Genomic DNA, 22,356 nt, shown 5'->3' on the forward strand with positions numbered 1-22,356 from the left:
CCGTATAGCACATAAAGCCATTGGTCCTGCAACTGACCTCTCTCTGGTCTTGTCAAATTGTCACCCCATTGGATTATAAGAGTGCATATAACAGTTCCATTGAGAATGGCCACCAACACCCATACCAGTTATATCATAAATTTATGTGTTTATTGGGTACAAAAATGTACACCAATTTGGAAAGTAGTGTCGATTGTGTTGTGATGATGATATCAATGATTTTAGTTTAAAGATTTCTTCTTATTTTTAGCTATCAATTACTAAGTGTAATGATCTTACATTGAATAAATTACTAAACATAATGTTATATCTGTATGTAAAATTATAACTATTGGTTATTTAAGTTCATATTATAATAATAATTTATGAACACTTAACAACACTTGAGTTATGTCTTTGTACAGTTGTTGCTAACTTTTGCTGTTATGGAATCATAAAAGTACAATTTATGACACATAGCACATGACTGAGAGTTATATATTCGAAAAAAAAAAAAAAAAATTATTTTGTATATAAAGTTATAGCTTGATCAATTTTGATGAAACTTTTTTGTACTTATGAGATCATCTAGATGTTCTTAGAGATGGTGCCAGAATATAGTGCTATTGTCGACATGCAGAATAGAATTTACAAATTTCCAATCAATGTTTTTAAAACATCTTTATCAGATTTCTCTAATAAAGCAGCTCAGCTTCCTTTTTAATATTTTTTAACATGAATGTAATATCTTATTTATTTATCATATGACTTAAAAAAACCTCCAAATTAAACCCATAAGATGACCAGGCAGCTTGTCTATACTAGTAAAGAATAGGCTAACTTATGACCCTCAGTGGAATCACTATTTCTATATATACTTATCTATATATAGAATTAATAATCCTATGATGCACATATAAATTGGTATAATACTAATTTCAATGCAATTTACTCATAAGTAGATTAAAAATATGTAGTTACAAAAGTTTTGACCAATTTCATTTGTTACAGTATTTTGAATGAGTACATGTATATTATATACATAAACATATACTATATACCTTTATATTTATACTATGTAGATTCCTATAATATTAATAATATTTGTTTCTTTACATAAAGAGTAAACAATAATCAAATAGGAAACCCATAATTAAGTCATATTGTATAAAAATATTATATCTGTTTATTTTTGCTTTTGCTTATGTAGCAATACAATACATATGGTATTGTACACAAAATCAACATTTGATATGTAACACACTTATAAATTAACGATAATCACTTTTTATTTTATTAAGGACCTCTGCTCCCTGTTATCCTTGAGGTTACAATGATTAAAAATGATTTCGACTTTTATGCTTGCTAGTACTAAGTAATTTAAGCCTGTAAAAGTCCCATTGTCAGATTAAGGGCACTTTTTTTTTATTTAAAACTTATTACACATTGCTGGTTGGTAGTTTTTATTGGATACATGCCTCAAAAGAACCTTGCAGAGTTTACCTTCACTGATGAGATAAATTACAAAATAAGCTCATGGTAATTCAGAGGTGCTTGCCCAGTTTGCCAATAATATACACAATATTTTAAATCTGGCCCATCTTTGTTTTTATTGAAGTGATTTAACAAGGAGGTTATCCGGTTATTGCCTAAGACAAAGACATAAAACTATGTGTTATTCAATATTTATATGTTAAAGATAAAATTGTAAAGGTATAAAAAATATAGTTACATCAGCAAACATTCTTATTGTATGCTGTTATGACCAAAGTAATATAATGCTGTAGGTAAAGTAAAGTAAAGAAATATATTGAATTTAGAACATCACTATATTTTTTATGAAATGTCATATATATTTACGCTACAAAGCCTAAGTTCCACAACAAAAATATACTCTCATATAAAATTTCTAAAAAATATTTTTTTTGCTCTGAGCATATGGTGTCTTAAATAAGCTTCAGTTACAGAACATTGATATAGATTTTTATTTTCTTAAATAACTGTAATCTAATTAGATTAGAACCAAGGACTAGCATTCAAGCACTTGATTAATAAATGTATCAAGGCTCAGTCATGACCTTTTGACATTTTGAAATAATTCTTAAACAAAGTAAAATTCTAATAGGTTGCTTTGAAGAATATTTTAATAATATTCGTTCGTTTAAATATGTACGAGAAATCATTTGGTGTTTCGGTATAAGTAAAGTCCTAATTAGATTTCCAAAAAATGTTAATAGGGTCGACGTAATTTCAACTATTCTATTGTGTAGGCAGCTAGTTCTATGGAAAAATCAATACTCGAGCTTTCCACAGAATAGCTAAAAAGCATATCCCACAAATGAAATCAATGCCGCATGAAAATGCCAGGTCGTATCTTTTAAGCTGGATCTTCGGGAGACATCCAGCTTCAGAATGTTACGGGTTTATTAAAGATATATTGTAATGTTGAGTTCCTAAATGACGCATTTTGTTTTATGTTATTGTTTAGATGCAATTTGAGGCAGATATCCGCGGCGAGTCAATTTTGAAGGCGAATGACATAAACTCTTTTGCGGCGGCGTAAAGGATAAACCCAAATGAATGGCCATCATGAAGGGGTCGCGCGTTCGAGCAGGCCCAGACAGAATAGAAAGACTACGACTGCGTACGCACCTGCGTGATTTGAAAGACATTTTGCACTCCTATTAGAAGCTCTTCAAGCTTTCTGTGATGTAACTGGGCAAAAACAACACTTTCTAAGACTTTTTCACTCAACCGAACACTAAATTCACGAAATATACGAAGCGCTCAGGAGACCCCGAAAAATGCGAGTCCTCCATTGATATCGATCGGTAAACGCGATATGTGAACATTGTACACTTCATATCAAGGGACGCCATTTTGTACGAGTCTGCGCGGTATGGTTTTCTTTTCACATGGAAAGGGAAATCGCCCCTCGGACTGCGGGGGGAAAGAGCTTTTATTTTCGTAAGTAGAGTGAATTAAAGTTTTGTTTTTATGTGAAACTTACCAGTTTTTATAGGGTGTTCGTAGTTGATTTTATTTTTCGCCCAAAAAAGGGGCGATGAGGAAAAATTCCAAGTTTATTTTGGAAAACATTGATCATGTCACGAAGTGGCGCTATCTATTGGAATTTTCAGAAACTAGATTTGACATGTAAATTGTAAACAATTAACTATTTCGTTTTAGTTGAGTTTTGGGCAAATACTTCTTGCATTTTTTTGAAGAACTGTATATTAACTTTGTGATGACAAAAAGTCTGTTATTTGTTTAAGACTGTGCAAATAGTGATTTAACTGACCGTGCCGTGACGTACTTTTAAACAGACGCAAAGGTAAATATTGGTTCTTTAAACATATTTAGATTTAACATTCTGATATGTATATGTTATTAGTGTATTTTCGAATAATAATGCTATAAATGTAAACATACTTCACTTGAATACTAAGAAGTATTCAGATAAAAATATATAACCTTACTTCGCTTAAGTTTGTAGGCTATTTTACTTTCAAATATAAGAAAGTTTGTACATAAGACGTCAATTTTAAGTTGTCTACTTAAAAAAAAATGTAAATTTATGGATATATGAGAATTTTCGTAAAAATGTTTGATTCTCTCAATCATATAAAATATTACGTTTTAAACATAGGTAACCTATACATACGTTTCGTATTCTATACATTCTATTTTTAAAATCATGTTTCAATCATATAAAAGAAACAGGTATTTATGTAAAATAAGCCAAAGATTGCCAAATTTTTATATAAATTTCGTATTATTTTTTCACATCACAGATATTGGGTTAATGGCTATTAAATAGGTAACAGTACATTAAATAAGAAAAAAAATATATACTTAAGTGTCTATATAGATAATATCTTTGAATGCTTAATAAGAAACACTTCCTTGAAAATGACAAAATCAAAATATTTTACAATATTAAGTAATGATGATGTAATATATCTATACACACTTATATTACACACAGGTAATAATTAACTCATTTTTTTAGCAAAACGTAATTTTACTCATAATCACTGTTTTGGAATTGAGTCACGGACCAGGAGATTTAAATGAGATGTTAGGCTTAATTAGATCGTAGATTCAATAAAAAGAATTATTTGGCATCAACAACTATTCATTATCTATTTTAAATACTTATTAAATATGTATGTATGGCATGCATTTTTAGTATGATCATTACCTTAAATCTGTCTGAAAGACAATATTTTATATATAATTATTATTAATGTATAGACATATTCCTATACATAACAGTTTGTGTGTTAATATAACATAAAAGGATAATCCGAAATTATACCCCATTAACAAGATTAATTTTTTCTAGTTGTATATATGTATATATACCAAAGAATTATTACAAAATGGTCATTATAGGAACTATGGCTTCAGTTAGTTCATTTTTTTTAGCTTCTGTATTTACAGTTATAATTTCATAACTATATAAAACTTATAATTATAAATATATAACTTATAATTTCATTATGATTAGTTAATATATGAAAGTGTAACAAACAAATAACAGACATAAAGAAATAAGCAGGCTTTGCATTTATAATGTCTAGTGAGTTTCATACTATGATATGATCAAAAAGATTGGTGCACAAAAATATGTTAACAAAAGCGAGCTGAAATGCAAAGCCTCTAAAATTTCAAACTGTCAAGGGTTTATAATTTGACTACACATATTTACAGATGAGGTGGAACTTCTTATAAATTTTTCATCAGCAGTAAATTGTTAGACCCATTTTCACATATGTTACATATATAAATGATTGCTATGAGAAGGTTACAATGAATACAACTGAATATATTTGTCATCATATATTTAATTTATAATAAATTTTTTTACTATCTAAACTTATAGCTAAATGACTAATTTAGTTATTGATACAAAATCTGTATAAAAAGTTCTTATAAAAATAATGAAATCACAAGTTACATCTGCCGACGTGTTATTATGTATTGCTTTTTTTATCGTGGCCTCTTGAACTCGCCAGACTCTTCTGAAGATCCTGTAAAAGACAAAAGTGTTATGATAGTCCTCATTGAACCTTTAAATATTATATATTGCTATGCTAATCCTTAGTCTGATAATTGTGTAAATAGAACTGGTGAACTGGAGTTTGGTACATTTGAAATAGGTTCCGTACAAACTACCCCTGTTATCTATGTAGTATTCCAGGTAATAATCTAATTTTCATCGAAATTCTTTCAGCTATTCTGGTGTGATTGAGTAATGTAACTCCATCCATCTAACCAAAAGTAGATATAATATTTATAAGATTGTTATTTTAATAATCATTGTTCATATTTACTTAGAAAACGAATGTTATACCTAATTACAAGTAAATTTAGTATGTTTGTACTATTTTTTGTAAAAACTTGTAAGGCTTGTATATATATAGAAAATGTGAGATATAATTCGAATGAATAGATTATATTAGCTAAATGATTTAAGAATGTTAACCGTAAGTTCGATGGCAGAAGCGCCCTCGCCAGCCGGGCTCGCAGCGACACGCGCCGGCGCGGCACACGCCGTGCCGACACGCGCGCGCGCAGTCGCCGGCGCGGCGCCCCACCTCGCAGTGGTTGCCGCCGAGCCCCGCGGGGCAGCGACACTTGTTCACGCCCTTACACTTGCCCCCGTTTAGACAGGGGATCACGCATTTCGCTGCCGATTAGAAAAATCGATTAATGCCACATGCTACGTTGTATTAAACAAAAACGTTTCATGCGGAACCAATGCTTTTAATGCTATGTTCATATGGTGCAGTTCAGTATTTTATTCCTTTTATCTATCGATACAAAGAAAATTTTAGATATGAATAAGTACACGGATCACGATATGGCATATGAATACTCACAAAATTCGCAGCGACGGCCATAATATCCTTTAGGACATTCACACGTATCCTTCTGTATACATTTCCCGCCATTTAAACATTTTTGTGAGCATATGCCTGAAACAATATAAAAAGTCTTATTTCTATATTTCAGATTAACTCAAAATGTTCCGACCGCATCTTTTACATCAAGTGAGGAGAGCTCATTCGACAACTTGGAAGAAAAATCCTCAAGTAAGTTTTAATCTATTTCACTTAAGAATCAAACAAATTTCGATCATGGCGTGCAAGCCCTGTCAACCAGCTGCTCTGAAAACGTTATAGTAGACAAGTATGTGCGCAAATAAAGTAGCATTGACATTACGAAGAATACTTCCAGTATTCTAAAATCAAAGATGTATCAGCAGATAAATTGAAATACATCATTGGCTCAACTTTAATTTCAAACCCAAGACTTCCTGAGACAGGGAGATAAATAAATAAAGTAGCCTGTAATACTTTACTATGTATAGTAATAAATAGTTATTTCTTTTTCATAATATGGTCATCAGCTGGATGCAATAATTCGCGTCGACCATGCCGGAGAACTGGGGGCAGATCGTATATATGCAGGGCAGATGGCAGTCTTAGGGAACACGGCTGAGGGGCCGCTGATCAAGCACATGTGGGAGCAAGAGATTAAACATAGAGAGAAGTTTGAAGAACTCATCTCGAAATACCGCGTGCGACCGACCGTTATGACCCCTCTGTGGAACATTGCAGGATTTGCGCTTGGAGCCGGTTAGTATTCAGCCAAAATTAAGTGGAATTAATGTTTTGTTTATTATAATTCAATGCTGATAATAATTCGCGACGTGAGGACAATAAAACACTCCTTAATGCTTGTTACTAATTTTTGATTTACTCTTTGTCGTCCATGCACTTATTCTTCAAGCCAAAAGAAACAATACACAACAGATAAATACAAATAATTGATGTTTTACTTTTTTAATATTAGAAGTTGGTGGATTGACAAATGCCAAGTCATTACTATGACCCTAAGACATTAGCGCTGTACGAAACATTAACCATTCCATACATTGCCAATGTACCACCAACCTCTGAAGCTAAGATGTTATGCCCCTAGTGCTTGGCTAACTTAGTCCTCATACCGGAACACAACAATACTGAGTGTTGCTGTTTGCCGGTATAATATCTGATAAGTTAGTGGTGCTTTCCCCGGACACGCTCGTTAAGAACATAAAGAAAAAATTTTGCACCCAGAACAGTGGAAAGAAAATCAAGAAAAAGTTCGAAGTTTAGAAAGTTCTTTCACAAGAATGGAATTCTGCAATTTTATGAACGTTTGATAACCCTCAAGCCTCAATTGATAACCATCAGATCTAAACGGATCTATACAGATCTGATTAGAATGTGTAGTAAGGGATGCCTCCTTTACACGCGTTATAAATTCCTGTGCTTTAACTTCTATCGCGTCTTGAACACAGATTCAGGGTCAGTCTATATAAAGTCTATTTTAAATTAAATTTATATCACAGGTACAGCACTCCTGGGAAAGGAAGCAGCGATGGCGTGTACCGTGGCAGTCGAAACGGTCATAGTGGATCACTACAATGATCAGCTCCGGACCCTCATGGAAGATCCTAACGTGGACAAGGAAATCCTGGAAACGATCACCAAGTTCAGGGACGAAGAGCAGGAACACCACGACACGGGCATCGACCACGGAGCCGAACAGGCACCCTTCTATAAAGCCTTGACGGAAGTCATCAAGACTGGTTGTAAAGTTGCTATTTCCATATCGAAGAAGATTTAGGTAGTGACGGTCAGCAGAATAAATAAACTGAGTGTTTTTAGTTCAATGTTTAGTTTTCTTTAGTTCATTACAGTATTTACTCATATGTTATTATAAAAAATGATTCATGGTCGTTCGTCAACATAGTGTATGACTGTTATGCTGAATGTAACGACTCTATACCGAAGCAACTATACATGGTGTGTTAATATACATCAATATTATTGAATTATAATGTTACGGGTTGATGAATAAATACTTGTAGTTTTTTTTTAAATGTAGATAGATATTATATTTTATAAGGAAGACATGCGTTTTATTTTTCTTTATTTGTGATTTAATTATATTGGTATTAGAATAACATTTCCATATGATGCTACAAATTATAAAAATGATACGAAAAAAGTGTAATGACGTTTTTTTGAAATGTAACTCTAAATAAGCTATTTTTATATGTTAAAATATAAAAAGAAAGTTATTTTTTTAAAGTAGAACTAAGTCAAAGGACCTTTCAAATATATTAACCCAAAGTGGAATAGTACGACACAATGTTGTCTTAAATTTTCTCGATTTTACACATTTAAATAAAACTAGTTACCTATAACGGATTTTAATCGCGTATATTAATTTTTTTTGACATCCCGACGTTTCGAGCACTTTACAGCGTTCGTGGTCACGCTGTAAAACGATTCAAATCCGTTATAACTAGTTTTATTTAAAAGTACGACACAACTTAGACGTGGCATTGGCAAATTCAATAAAACCAATTTCTACCGACTTATACAACAAATAGTAATATCCTATCGCGCCATTCGACGCTATAGATTCTCGCGCGAGTTCAAAGTACTTTTGTGTGAAGATCATATTCACATAAGAAATAAGTATTGATAATTTGTGGTAGCGTACTTAATTCGGTTGAGATCATTTTGATGAATTTTACCGATGCTACATCTATGGCAACGATGGCGTGTCGCGGCGCGCACTGACCTCCCTCGCAGTGGCGGCCCTGGTAGCCGGGCGGGCACGAGCACACGCCGGGCGCCGTGCAGTTGCCGCCGTTCATGCACTGCGGGTAGCACAGCGCCGTGCGGCAGTGCTGCCCCATGTAGCCCTCGGGGCACTGGCAGATCTTGTCGCTGTTGCACCAGCCCTGGTTCGCGCACTTCTTGTCGCACTCCGGGTCGGGCCCTGCGGGTGCCAGCGCGCGTTAACCCAAAATGCTGAGCGGTCGAGTGCAAGACTTACTCATTTCACTTTGTATTCTAAATCATGCGATAGAAATGTTCATCATGTTGTGATTTTTAAAAAGCGAAGCGTAGTGATTTTAGCGATAGAAGTGTTATGTAAATAAAAAGCGGGCGAGTGTACCAACCTAAAAAACGCAATCTGCTGTGAGTAGAGGAACCGTGAATGCGGCCAGTCTGCGAGCTCGGCGACATGCGCCCGGAAAACAATGGATTCGGTTAATACGGCCTGACGCGCACGTGGGCCGGCTGTGCGGCCGCAGACTTATTACTACTTAGGAGTAAAACGAACAATACAAATTTTGACACCTCTTTATTCTGGATCCTGGATAGACTCTTGCTGATCTTAGGATTATTCTAAACATATGTCAAAGTAGATAGATTACACTGTTATTTTCTGTTGTTAACCGCTGTCTATAGATCAAGGCCCATCTTATTAGTAATATATTATGAAAAGAGTCAAATTAAAGTTTGTAAAATTATTCGAGAAGTACTATGTATGAGCCTTATTATCCTAAAAAAACCGTCCAAATAAAAGGGCGATTTTTTCAACACGCTATTCTGTTGTTACACATAAGCGTCCTATATCACGTTTTAAAATAATGTTTTTGAGCAGCTTTTCAATATTATATAAATAACATTAATAACTATAAATCTAAAACAATGGAACGATAAAACGACAATCATAGTATTGTTCCAGAATGCGTGAATATAACCGCAGCTTAACGGTGTAATATGAACATCGGCGGGCACTTCGTCTATACAATTCACACAACCTCGACAAACAACACGAGCGCTGAACAATTAGAATTACTAATTAACCTTTTCACAGACCAGGGAAGTCTGGACCGGGACTATGAAATGGTTAAGTCGAAAAATAAAGTTTAATTTTAGAATACTAAGTTCAAAATTTGAATCTCTACGCTGACATTATCCTAGTCCTACAAATTTAGTATTTACACAGATAATTATTCAAATAAAACTAAACTGAAAAATTCTGAAATGTTAATTTCAGTAATTACGTGTATAAATACTAAATCTGCTGTCTATTGGGCCTCCTCCCCATCTTTACAGCCGAAGGACATACCAATAATTAATGGTGTGTCTACATCTCTTAGACACATTAAATATTAGCTTCATTATTCTTTTTTTTTTTAATTTAATAATATTTTAACATCGACTCGTGATATATATCTATTCGTCTAAAGGTAGGAAATATGTCGTTATTAGTAGCGAAGCAACACTTTTCGCTGTCAATGAACGTTTTAGTGAACTATACGAAAAGTATATTTTATATAATAGAAGAAGCGTAACAAATCAATTAATAAGCTTTAAAGAGACTTTATTTAGATGTTAAAGAAGGCGCTGCTTATGAATAGTTATGATTTCCTATTTTATATCTAAATTATAAATATAAAAAGCATTACGAATGAACTTCCAATATTGTAATTGTTTAATAATTGTTTAAATCGAGTAATACGTATGTTTAATTCAAAAGATTATTTATTTTTAAATATTAATTATATATTTTTAAAAAGTTAAAACGAATTCAAATGGATCATTCACAGATTAAAAATTGTCTTGCGTAAATCGATAAAATATTTATAAATTTGAAATTTACAGTCCGACTGCCTTTTACGCTATCAGCCGAACCATTGAACTGATTTTGATGAAATTAGATAAGAAATAAGCTTGCACCATATTGGGTTGTATAACCTATCTCAATAAATGGGATACCAGACATAAAAATATTTTAGGGTTATTTATGTGCAGGAGAAAATTCAATTACAATATTAGGAAGTACATTCGTACGAGTGTTAAAAATGCGTTGGCGATACAATACCTGTCCTTTCTAAATACACACCTCTCTGTGCGCATTCCTTCTTAAGGTTTAGCCTGAGGGGCGTGCCTTTCAACGGGGTGCCTCGGCCGTTTTTGAGCACTAGGCCTATTTCAAATGTTGCCACTCCGCTCACATTACCCATACAAGGCAAAAATATACTGAACTCTGTGAACAATTTAAATAAACACAATAATAAATATATGCCTACTAAAATAAACAGAAAGTAATGTCTCACAATTCAACGCTTAATCACGTTATTCTTAATTTAGTATCACTACGAAACCCTTTTTTAAATTGTTAATATCACATTTCATATATAAAACAGAAAAGTCTTAAATAATAAGACAAGAAAAAAAAAAAACTAACAGACTTGAGTTTATAGAAAAATCAAACCTAAATTATACTTATAAAAAAATAATTAAAATAAATTCAATACCTACCTTTAGAGGCTTTAGGCACCCGGCCTTGTGTTTTGATGGATAGGTATGGTGGTTTCAAGACCTTAGGGTCGGAAGACGTCAGTGTGTCAAAATTATAGAAGTACCGCTTCTTCGAACGCCATGTGAAATTAACGTAGCCCACTTCGGAGGGTATCACAGGTAGTTTGTGGGAGAAATTAGGTTCTAATATGTACGGCGATATGTTGCCGTTCAATATTGCGAATACTTGCATTGATATTCCTGGAAATATATTACATTTAATTTAAATTTAATTAATTTACCCTTACATACTTAAGTATTAGCTTTGAAAGCATTCCTTATTAATGAAACAAAGCTTTCATTTATTTAGATATTATCAACAAAATGTAAAATTAACTAGAAACTAAAATAACAGTCAGTAAATTAATCATTGGCGGGCTTCTTTTACTTTTTGAAATGTAAAATATCTGATAGTAAGGTGTTTCTATCACGTTAGATAGATATTATGTCTGGTAAATAATATTAATCATTCGTCAGATCGCAAATACACCACTAATATGCGGAAAGTGAATGCGTAATGGAGATGTTACATGTCTTGTCTGCCTACACTGGCTCACTCAGCGTGTACGTCGTAAAAATAAGTAGAATTGTTGTGTTTAATTGATAATTATTATTTATTGACGAGTACAATATTTAAATAATATAATCTATTATCTAAGTTGTTTTCTTTTATAGTTAGTCAGTATAGTTACACTGGCTACTCACTCTCCAAAGCGGTACAACCTGTGGTACCTTGACAGACATGCAGCGAACCTTACAACCAAGTAAATAAAGCATTTGTTTGTGTTTAACTATGTTATTTACATTCAGTCAGACTAGCGATTTATATTTATCTTAATTATCATTACTAAATATCAATAAAGCGTAGGCAGGAAGACTAACCTAACAGTATTCTCATTGACAGTTAGCGATATCCGTTAAGATAACATACTATACGTATGAGGTCAAAATCAGAGACGCGTAAAGCCAAGACGTCTGCAGGTCATGATCAGATTACGATATACCACAGATAGTAGAGAAATTCATATAGTCAGGTTTTACGCACTCAATCTGTACGAAGTGGAGTTCTTATTTAGAAAAACTATTATCTCGGAAACAAACTTGAGACATGGTTACTTGCTGTAGAGTTATTCTGTGATATGAAAGTGATTTTTTACGGATTCGCACTGCTGATGTCAGTCCTAAAGTGTTCTAAGTCGATAATGCTATTTTGATGAGTGTTCCCTTTAGATATGTACGTTATCTGAATTAATGTCGTACATATTTTTCTTTCTGAAATATAACGAGGCCGTTGACTGGTTTTGAGAGGATTTCAGTCTTCTAAATTTGATAAATATCTTGACTTAACTCTACTTAACCGTTTATCTGGATAACTACATATTTCTAGATGCAGTTTTAGTTTTGGGATAATGCGATGTCACAAAACAATGTATCTCAAAAAAGTAATTAATTAGTTTGAGATTTCCCATCAGTTTATTGCCAGCTTTGGCTTATTCTTCCTCGTGACCAGTGGCGGCGTAAGGCGTGGGCAGTGTGGGCCACCGCCCACGGCCTCGCGGTGCACAGGGCCTCGCACCCAAAGTTTGAAAACAACATAACATTGGGACCAGAATACTGTAAAAAAAACAAGGGCCTCGGAAACTGTATCTTGCCCACATCAAAATTCGATCTTGCGCCGCCACTGCTCGTGACTTGTGCATTTAAAAGACCATTTGAGTAGTTTATTATACAGTAAACTTACCACTGAACATTCGGACTTGCCGCTCATCAATCCAAAGCGATATATCCGAGTTCTGCCTCTCCGGGTCCTTGTAATCTCGTCGGCCAGCCCCGATGGTAAGCGACATCGCCAGCGCCACTCCTGCGCACACCCGTGCCGCGAATGACGCCGACGGCCACATTCTGACTAACAATATCTATCATTATTGTTTGTTATGATAAAATCGATATATATTAGATATAAAGTTAGTAGTCACATAGCCAGAGTGGTTTTTAACAGAACAGAATAGCTCCTCTATTTTCACTTGTTGCACTCATCAATACATAATACAACACATCAATACTATAGTGTATTGCTTCGTGAATAATACGTATTGGCGGTCACCAGCAAAAATATTTGTAGGGCATCAGATATCATATAACAGGGCGTCAGTAGCGTAAATAGGGCGGCGCCACCGGTGCCCAGGCACAGGGCGTAGACTCTCGGGAGCGCAAGAATAGATAGACTGGGTAGGAGTATTTTTTTTTTCATTTTGCTCTTATTAAGATTCCGCTGAGCCCCTAGTACTCGATTCCAATACAAACGTACTTACATGCTAGTATCATTAAAAACATACATCGCGCTCATTTTTTTGGCAGCGCACGAGCGTATTTGTGTTTAGTGTTTATCGTTTATGGGCAACGCATTTGCAGTAGTGAACCTGCGGTTAAGTTTTAGCGAGTGAGACAGTAAAATAGGCAAAGGGTCTGCTTCAATAGGGCGCAGTTATAGAAGCTCGCACAGGGCGCAGAAAAGGCTATTTACGGCACTGCAGGGCGTAAATGTCAGGAAAAATACATGATATTGACCAATGATGGTGATTTTACACATTACATAAATACTAAGTATGTCGCGGTCGGAAACTTAGTATGTATAGTTTTCGCAATCTTGGAGTTAAATTCACGTTCTAACCACTTATCCTATAAACAGCTCTTGGATATTAAGATTATATATATCGCTCAAAATTATCAATGATAAAGGGCTCGGATTAGTATCGTACTTAAAAGTATTTTAAAAAGCATATACTTTAATAAAACATACATCGATTTTGGTATGCATGTCGGTCAAAGAGCCGCCGGCTTTTTTAAGGTTACTCAAATAGTTTATCAAAACAAATTGTTGATCACGTATGCACACTAGAGTTAAATAAAAATGTAGTTGCAGTAGTAGTTCAGTAGCGTCATAAAAAAGTTATTGTAATTTTTTTTTCCAAAACCAAACATAACTTTAACACGACATTAACCGAAATGTAAACCGAATAATAAGCGTGTAACTGGCGTATAATATGTTTGTTGACCGTACAAATAGTCGGATGACGTCCGAGACAAAAAAAAAAGAAAATTATCACAGTTAACATAATTGATTGGGACCGTTCGAGACGTGCTCCCACAATGGAGTAGTCGTGAGAAACGCTCGACGCGTAAAAAAACCCGACAACTTCATTAAATAACCCCTGTCAAAAGTAATGTCTAATACTTTTTTTTTCTCGCTCCCGATGTCGAATTATACTAACAAAAGGTGTTAAAAAAAAAATAGTCACACGAATACAAAGTCAGGGGTGTTAAACTATTTTGTCTAGTTGTATGCCCAATAATATTTTACTTTCATTTGCATTCAGTTTTTTGATATGTACGAATATGTTTATCTAAAATTTTAATAATAATAAAAGTAATAAATGGCCAGACTTTTTTAAGCCTAACCAAGAAAATGAGTATATTAATATCCATAAAACAAGGTGTTTTCTTAAAGATTAGTGTATAGTACTAAACATTATATATGCGTTGAGTTGCAGTTTCAACCGCTTAAAATTTTGTGTTTCCAAGGTATTACCTGTATGGTTTGTAAACAAATGAAAGATTATGTATACTATTTTATTCTTACATTAGGATTACTGACGTCAATACTGTGTAGATCATAATATTATTACAATCGTGAATCGATGAAGTTAGCCTATTATTACCGAATGCGAAAAATTATGCAAATGTTTCTAGCATTTATGGATAGTATTCTTATATTCGACAGTAAATTAAAACGCAGATTACGTCCAAGGGCATAATATCTACTACTTTTATAAATCTTGGATTTTAATTAATAAATTAACGTTACTTCCAAAAGCCATTTTTTTCTTTATTACGTGATAAGACTTATATGTTTAAAGCCTAGAGTTCCCATGTTTTGTTTTGTGAATAGATATTCTGAATACATAATACCTTAAAATCTTTATGTGCATAAGTCAGGTAAACAGAGGATTAGCACTGCACCATTTATACCATGAGCATTGCCAAAAGAAAGACCATATCTTAATTGCTATTTAAAGCATTTTTATACATTTTTCATTATAACGGATGAGATGCGTGATAAATTAATAAATCTAGTATCAAATTGTTTACTTTTCAAATTAATTATATCAATAAAAAAACGTGTATTAAATTACAACAAAATGAACATTGAATGCTTTCATTCAATTAACTTCAATATTTTATAAATAATTATTATCAGTATAACAGTTTGTTTCCAGATAACCTATAATAATTAGTGCAAACATTGACAACCGATAATATTTTTCACATCAAATTCGATAGGGTTGTCAACATTCCAAAATTATATATTTTGCGTGGGTTTTATATATGTATTATAAAAGAAATAAAATTATTTGAATATTTACAATTCTTATTATTCAAATGTCGAGATGGCCCAGTGGTTAGAACGCGTGCATCTTAACCGATGATTGCGGGTTCAAACCCATGCACGCACCAAGCACCGCTGATTCATGTGTTTGTGTTTATAATTCATCTCGTGCTCAGCGGTGAAGGAAAACATCATGGTGAAACCCGCATGTGTCAAATTTCATAGAAATTCTGCCACATGTGTATTCCACCAACCCGCATTGGAACAGCGTGGTGGGATATGTTCCAAACCTTATCCTCAAAGGGAGAGGAGGCTTTTACCCCAGCAGTGGGAATTTATAGGTTGTTGTTGTTATTATTCAGTTTTGAGGAATTTTATTATACCGAAAAAAAAATGTAGTAATCTAATGTTTTAAAAATTGTAGTGAAGAGAGGAAGAAAATAAAAGTATGTATATTTTTTCTACAGGTGAATTATAGTAAACATTCATAAATTCCTTACGTAATAGAGTAACTGGTAATTGAATTAGAAATTCTAGATCTTCCTTTAAAAAAAACTGTCATGTTAATCTCCAAACGTCCCACTGTTTATGTTAAAATAAAACACACGATTAAAAAAAAACGATAATACGCATTGTAGGTATTCACTGAGTTTTATTTACATTTGACAAAGATGTATTTGTAAAGCCTTGACTCTGTCTAACCTCTAGTTATAATCATAAGCAATATATAAATAAGTTTTGTTTGTTTATTTAAGTAAATTAAAATATGCTAAAAGAATAATATTTTATCTATGAAAACATCGTTTTATCTAAACTGCTATGACCGCGTAACAATAATACGCAGATCTGAAAACCGATTTCGACCAACACGTAAGAAGTATGGTGATATAAGTTACAATAAGGATATTTTTACTGTAAGGGTTAATATTTTTACTTTAAGAGGTGAGTAGAAATTTATCTGATCATTCAAATAGGTAATTAGGCCAGGTTTATTACTAGCTTTTTTTTTAGGAATAGGTTGGCGGACGAGCATATGGTCCACCTGATGGTAAGTTGTCACCATCACCCATAAACAATGACGCTGTAAGAAATATTAACTATTCCTGACATCTTAATTCCCAAGATTGGTGGCGCATAGATGGTCTATGCGCCACCAATCTTGGGAATTAAGATGTTATGTCCCTTGTGCCTGTAGTTAGACTGGCTTACTCACTCTTCAAACCGGAACACAACAATACTGCGTACTGTTGTTTAGCGGTAGAATATCTGATGAGTGGGTGGTACCCACCCAGGCGGGCTTGCACGAAGCCCTACCACCAAGTAAAGCTACAGATTATGTTATTGTCCTATCAAATGATGACGTAATCTATCAAAACTATATTACATGGCTATTTGTCTCATCATCAAACAGGTACATTAAAGCTTCTATACATATTTTTTGAATAATATATAACTAGTTTCCGCTTACAGTCTGACTGTGTGTGAGGACGGAGCGGGGGTGTTGCAGATGTGACATTACGAAGCTTTTGTTACCTTTCTTGTTTACTAATATAATTTTGACGTTTAACTAAAGCGTTAATAGTGGTTTCAAAATTATTGGATAGATAAATTCAAGGAACGGTAATCTTACTTGAAGATAAATATGTATATTTTTCCTAATATTAAAGTTCACCATTGATGAGCTCATATTTGTTCGATTTCAATTGGTATATATACCTTTATTATTACTATTAAGTCTTTTAACGTTTGATATACCTTTTAGTGAGCCAAACATTTTCCACGGCAAATACAAAACATTACGAACTAATATGACTATGAGTTAATGAAAATTAACACATAACTTTAACAATTATAATTTTCTTTTTGACGGAAATTTAAATTATCAGTACTTAGTAACAATAAAAGTTTTCGCCTTACAATTATTAATATCTGTTTCATCGTCACATATTAGCCGATAATTCTGAATCACTGAATAAAAATACAATTTGCGGTTTTGAATGTCACATCTACGATGCGACGAACATTTCCTGTGATAAGGGACGTTGCAAGCGAATGACCCCATGCGATTTTGCGAAACCAAAGCCAACGCGGTGGTTATCGAAGTGTTGAAATTTTATACTCTACTTCATAACCACCAATTTGGTCAATTTACGCCTACATGCGTAAATACCAACGTTTTTTCAAAAGTATACTATTATTAATAATAAGAATTAACCGTTTTTTGTTGGATATTGGCGAGTAATTATAATTAAATGATAAAATCAAAACACAAAAGCTTTTACCAAAATTAGAAATGTTAAAAAAAGGTTCGACACCCCTGCCAAGCACTTGTTAACTTAACCAGCCGTTGAGCGGACTCGTTCGGGAACAGGTAACAGAGTAAAAAGTAAAAAACAAGGTCCGGCTGACGGCCGCGACCGCTCCTGTCCGTCGACTAAGGACGGCTATTCATTACATTGATTTTTTTAATATAAATATCACATATTAAGCTTATGCAAAAATATTTATTAATCAACATAAATTAAAAATATATCTGCTTTATTTTTAAAATATTCTTTTATAATATAATATTTTGTATTCTTAATGTCTTAAATAAACATTCAACATAGTTGCTTGTTTGAAAGATTATATTATATTATAACTAAGCTGTAACAATCATCTGTGATCACACGCTGTAATTAAAGATATTTGTTTTATATTATGTATCAGATAAGTAAGTTATTTTATCATCTATTGCGTACATTTGAATTTAATTTCTTCGAAATAAAATATTATACTTTTATGTAAGTGCAATCACAAAAAATAGTACTGAATGCTTCGTAATAATTTGAAATTAAGTCTTTCCTTTAATCGAAATACAAAGTCATTATCTAATCTTAATTTAATAATTTTTACGATGTGTTTGTTTACAGACATAACGCTTTAGATATCTACTCTATCTACTTACTTGTTTATTTACTTCTCAATTAGTTTGATAGTATAAAACTCAATAAATTAATGTGTAAATTTAATAAATATTATACGAGAAAACACGAAAAATCCCAATACAAGTTTTAGTAAAAATTAAAGTTTGCCATTTTTGTATGACAAATTTAAAATGTTTTACTTCTATCGTTCGGATTACGATATCTTATTACACGTCAGTAATGTAAACTCAAAAATAAGATCAGTAAAATCAAAATTCCTTCCATGTAAGGATATACTCGTGCAATAAACGTGCAGCAACACAGTTGTGGTCATGTTGCTGTTTTAAAGCCACAAGAGTGCGGTATTTTAATCTAACATATATTTTTTAATACGCTTCAATTTTTATTTTACGCATTTGTCTTATTGAAAATATATTGAAACGAGAAACTGTTTCCACCTATAAATCATGTCAAAAATGAAAAAGGTTTTATAAAGCTTTAATATCGATAATTTTAACATTTAACTATACGCGGATTTTAATCATACATATATTAAATAACATCGTTAGATTAAGAACAATTAATAATCTATAATTTACGAATTAATTCATATATTATATAGATGTAATTTAAAATCAATTTTAAAGACCTAATTGTATAAAATTGTATGCAAATTTTATTAATGGACCGCTTTGATGCCATGTTATTTATGTAATTGCCGTTCACGCTTGGAAGTTGGAAACCAGTTTAAGTGCAAATCGTTCATCAATGACCTAATGTAGTGAACAGCCAGCTTTACCTGGACACGATGCACACTTTACAGTTCAACATATTATGATCCAGGGACACTATTAATAAACTATGTTTACAGATTTCCTCGGCACCGGCTCACATACTATTGTTTATATTTTTACGCGTTTGTAAGTGGAACGAGGATGTTTTAAAAAATATACTCAATTAAAGTAAACATTATTTCAGGAAATTCGTAATTATTTTTATTGATTTGTACAGATATCAAATTATATTCAAAATTCGACTACTTACAATTGTTAAATATTTCAAAAAATTATGAATTCGTAAACAGTAATTATCAATATCATAAAAACACAAAACCCGAGAATGCACACGATCCTAATCTATAAACCAATTAAACACATGAGTGGGATCAATGTTCTCAGGTATTCTGAACAAAATTCGCGAAGGCTGTTAATTTATCAAAAATACAATTCGTACCTGATGTATATTCTGTGATAATTGTATGAACACAGTTACAAATCACGCGATCATATTTATAAATTCACTGCACCTGATCGAGAACCTAGACCGTTTTTTTAACGAATTTAAACAAAGTGTACGCGTGTTATCCGTTTCACGATTGACCACTGACTGCCGCAGCCGCTGGCTCCGCTAGTTTGACTTTTGTATGTAGTTTTGTGCCACACATTTACTCCTAAAGGCGCTTTCTAAAAAAAGGAAATAATTTTGATCTTCCTCCCTCGGACACAAGGATTATAATATTTCACCAATAGTAATACTGTCGTGATCTATATATATCCAACATCATGTATTATGTACCAATCAGTATTCAATGGATATATTCGGATATGATTATCTATTTTTCTTATGTATCAAAAAATAATTCAATAAATGATTATGGCAACAATTGCTTCCTCAAATTAAAATATTTCATTAAAACTTAGCTTTACTTTTCATTTAGAACATGTAACTTACAAAATGGATTTTTGCAACAATGTCTACATTTTAAACAATGGTTCTCGTATTTCAAGTTTTTGTATTGTTTTTTCGATTTGCTATTCATGTTTATTCAAAGTTTATTCATTCATGTTAATAATTAATGAGAGTAGAATGGAACTAGAACTAAAGCCTAGCTTCTAAACCTGTTGTCGAAATAAAATTATACATGAATGATAAGTCTATAGTGAGTTACACGACTCCGATATTTTAGCCTAACACCATATGCATGCCTGTGTATTGTACTGCTCAATACTAAAATATATATTTGATTTTGTTTTATTGCATATAAATATTTGTAGGTATTTCATCATGATGATGAGGAAAATGTAGTGACACTATTAAACTTATTACAAACGTGACGTAAAATATCAAGATAAGACGGATTCCTAAAGAGTGCTGTGCAACAATAACAGCCTGTAAATTTCCCATTGCTGGGTTAAGGCTTACTCTCCCTTTTAAGGAGAAGGTTCGAAACATATTCCACAATGCTGTTCCAATGTTGGTTGGTGGAATACACAGATAGCAGAATTTCTTTGAAATTAGACACATACAGGTTTCCTCAAGATGCCGAGCACAAGATAATTTTTAAACACAAATTAAGCACATGAATATTCATCGGTGCCTGCCTGGGTTTGAACCCGCGATCATCGGTTAAGATGCACGCGTTCCGACCACTGGGCCATTTCGGATGCTGTTTAAAGATTCATACGAAGCGCAACGGTTGGTTGAATGGAAGAATAAGAAATATGCCATTTGGTAGACCGATTTTTTGGACTGAATTAACGAATCACGAAGTTGACTGCTATTTCTGTTTCTGTTCTGTCACAAAGGAGGCAGAAACATGGAGATCTGATAGAAAAAAATACGTAACGCGTATTTATTTGGTCAAAAGCAAGGAAAAAAAGAATCACTAATATAAAGTGTACCCATTTCATTTACTGATACGATTGGCCTCGACCAAGCGAGTTTAAATAGTCATTATGAATTTGCGAAAAATTGTATTTTGGACGTCAAAGAAACTGTTACCAGTTTACTGTTTTAGGAGTAAAATTTAAAAGAATATAAATATTGGCAAATCGCATCCCAGACGTTTATCTGAGGTTTATATATCTTTATTCCTTTTTAGATTTGAATATACTATAGCGAGTTTTCAGAAAAAAAAATGTCGGAAATATCTTGAGTAGTTTTATCATTGCACTGAAAAAACACTACACTGGTATTTTGGACGTAATGTCACAGTGTCAATGTTTATTCTTACATTAATGTATACGACGATACATCTCTTAATTCACGATAATACCTAGTTTCCGACTTCGCAATGATAATAAGTAGGTAAGTACATCCTATCATGATATTCGTTTCTATAATAGGTACGATTTAAAAATTAGTGCAAAATTATATTAAAGATAAAAAAAAGTTTAGACTTAGTACTTACACGCGTAGATCAAGATATGGTCTACATTTACTTCATACTTTTAAACCTATACTTTGGATAAGGTTGTTACTCGAGCTGTTTTTTTTTGTATACAAATTACCGTTTACATATTACGTGCATGTGTATTCTTCAAATTCAAACAAAGCAGATGAAATTTGAAAAGTTGACTACGAGCCGTTGGAGAGATTTACTATCCATCCGTATCATCAAATAAGATCGACTTACCAAATATTTCTAGTCATGATAGAGAGAAAAAGAAACGCACTATAAAAGTAACGTGTCAACTTTATTATTTAAGTGTGCGTGATAGCTACGCTTAACACTTGCAAAACTTCATTTTATTATAGTGTGCGTGTACTTTGTGACCAAAAGTTGGATACTATTTTTTGACGCGTTTTCCCCTTTGCACGATACAATGAATAATGCAAGAATTGATTAGCCAATTCCAATCTAAGGAATCAAGATAATCAAACTTTAAATTTACATATTCTATATGATTAGTTAATAGCTCATCTGCATGTATTGTTCACTATAGTACAACAGTGTTTCACTTAATTACTTATATCCATTTCAGTTTCATCATTCAAAACGTCATTTTTTTGCATATCCATATTGAATAACTATTATAGATTATTCAATACCTATGATATCGCTTCTGTTTGATGC

At 32.8% G+C, this 22,356-nt stretch overlaps 3 protein-coding genes across 11 annotated transcripts in view; 1 reads left to right on the forward strand and 2 right to left on the reverse strand.

Moving 5' to 3' along the window:
• LOC124531527 (DNA-binding protein Ewg) overlaps positions 1-3,088 on the reverse strand; it is a 15,411-nt gene extending 12,323 nt beyond the window's left edge. For 6 of the 7 annotated variants that reach the window (XM_047111061.1, XM_047107987.1, XM_047110342.1 and 3 more), the window contains exon 1: positions 2,632-2,861. The gene's annotated coding sequence lies outside the window, so the exon portion shown is untranslated. Of the gene's footprint in view, positions 1-2,631; positions 2,862-2,989 lie in introns of those variants that run through there. The other variant, XM_047107220.1, reaches the window with a different exon arrangement.
• LOC124537594 (5-demethoxyubiquinone hydroxylase, mitochondrial) lies at positions 3,020-7,708 on the forward strand. The gene is made up of 4 exons (XM_047114838.1): positions 3,020-3,313; positions 6,001-6,080; positions 6,398-6,626; positions 7,385-7,708. The coding sequence occupies exons 2-4, from the start codon at positions 6,012-6,014 to the stop codon at positions 7,660-7,662; spliced, it is 576 nt and encodes a 191-aa protein (XP_046970794.1). The 5' UTR covers positions 3,020-3,313; positions 6,001-6,011; the 3' UTR covers positions 7,663-7,708.
• LOC124535570 (protein shifted) lies at positions 4,810-19,896 on the reverse strand. Of its 3 annotated transcripts, none has more exons than XM_047112962.1 (8): positions 19,734-19,896; positions 12,949-13,109; positions 11,169-11,408; positions 10,729-10,893; positions 8,629-8,829; positions 5,868-5,963; positions 5,471-5,674; positions 4,810-5,015 (listed from the first exon to the last, which is right to left on the reverse strand). In XM_047112962.1, exons 2-8 carry the CDS (start codon positions 13,106-13,108, stop codon positions 4,975-4,977), a joined length of 1,107 nt encoding a protein of 368 aa, XP_046968918.1. In that variant the 5' UTR covers position 13,109; positions 19,734-19,896; the 3' UTR covers positions 4,810-4,974. The 3 variants fall into 3 exon arrangements, with proteins under 3 accessions (XP_046968918.1, XP_046969675.1, XP_046968182.1); XM_047113719.1 differs by having other exon boundaries at positions 10,750-10,893; positions 12,949-13,113; XM_047112226.1 differs by having other exon boundaries at positions 12,949-13,113.
• Positions 19,897-22,356: the final 2,460 nt, after the last annotated feature.

The sequence above is a fragment of the Vanessa cardui genome, chromosome 1 (assembly GCF_905220365.1).
Source record: "Vanessa cardui chromosome 1, ilVanCard2.1, whole genome shotgun sequence".
In the NCBI taxonomy this organism is placed as follows: domain Eukaryota; kingdom Metazoa; phylum Arthropoda; class Insecta; order Lepidoptera; family Nymphalidae; genus Vanessa; species Vanessa cardui.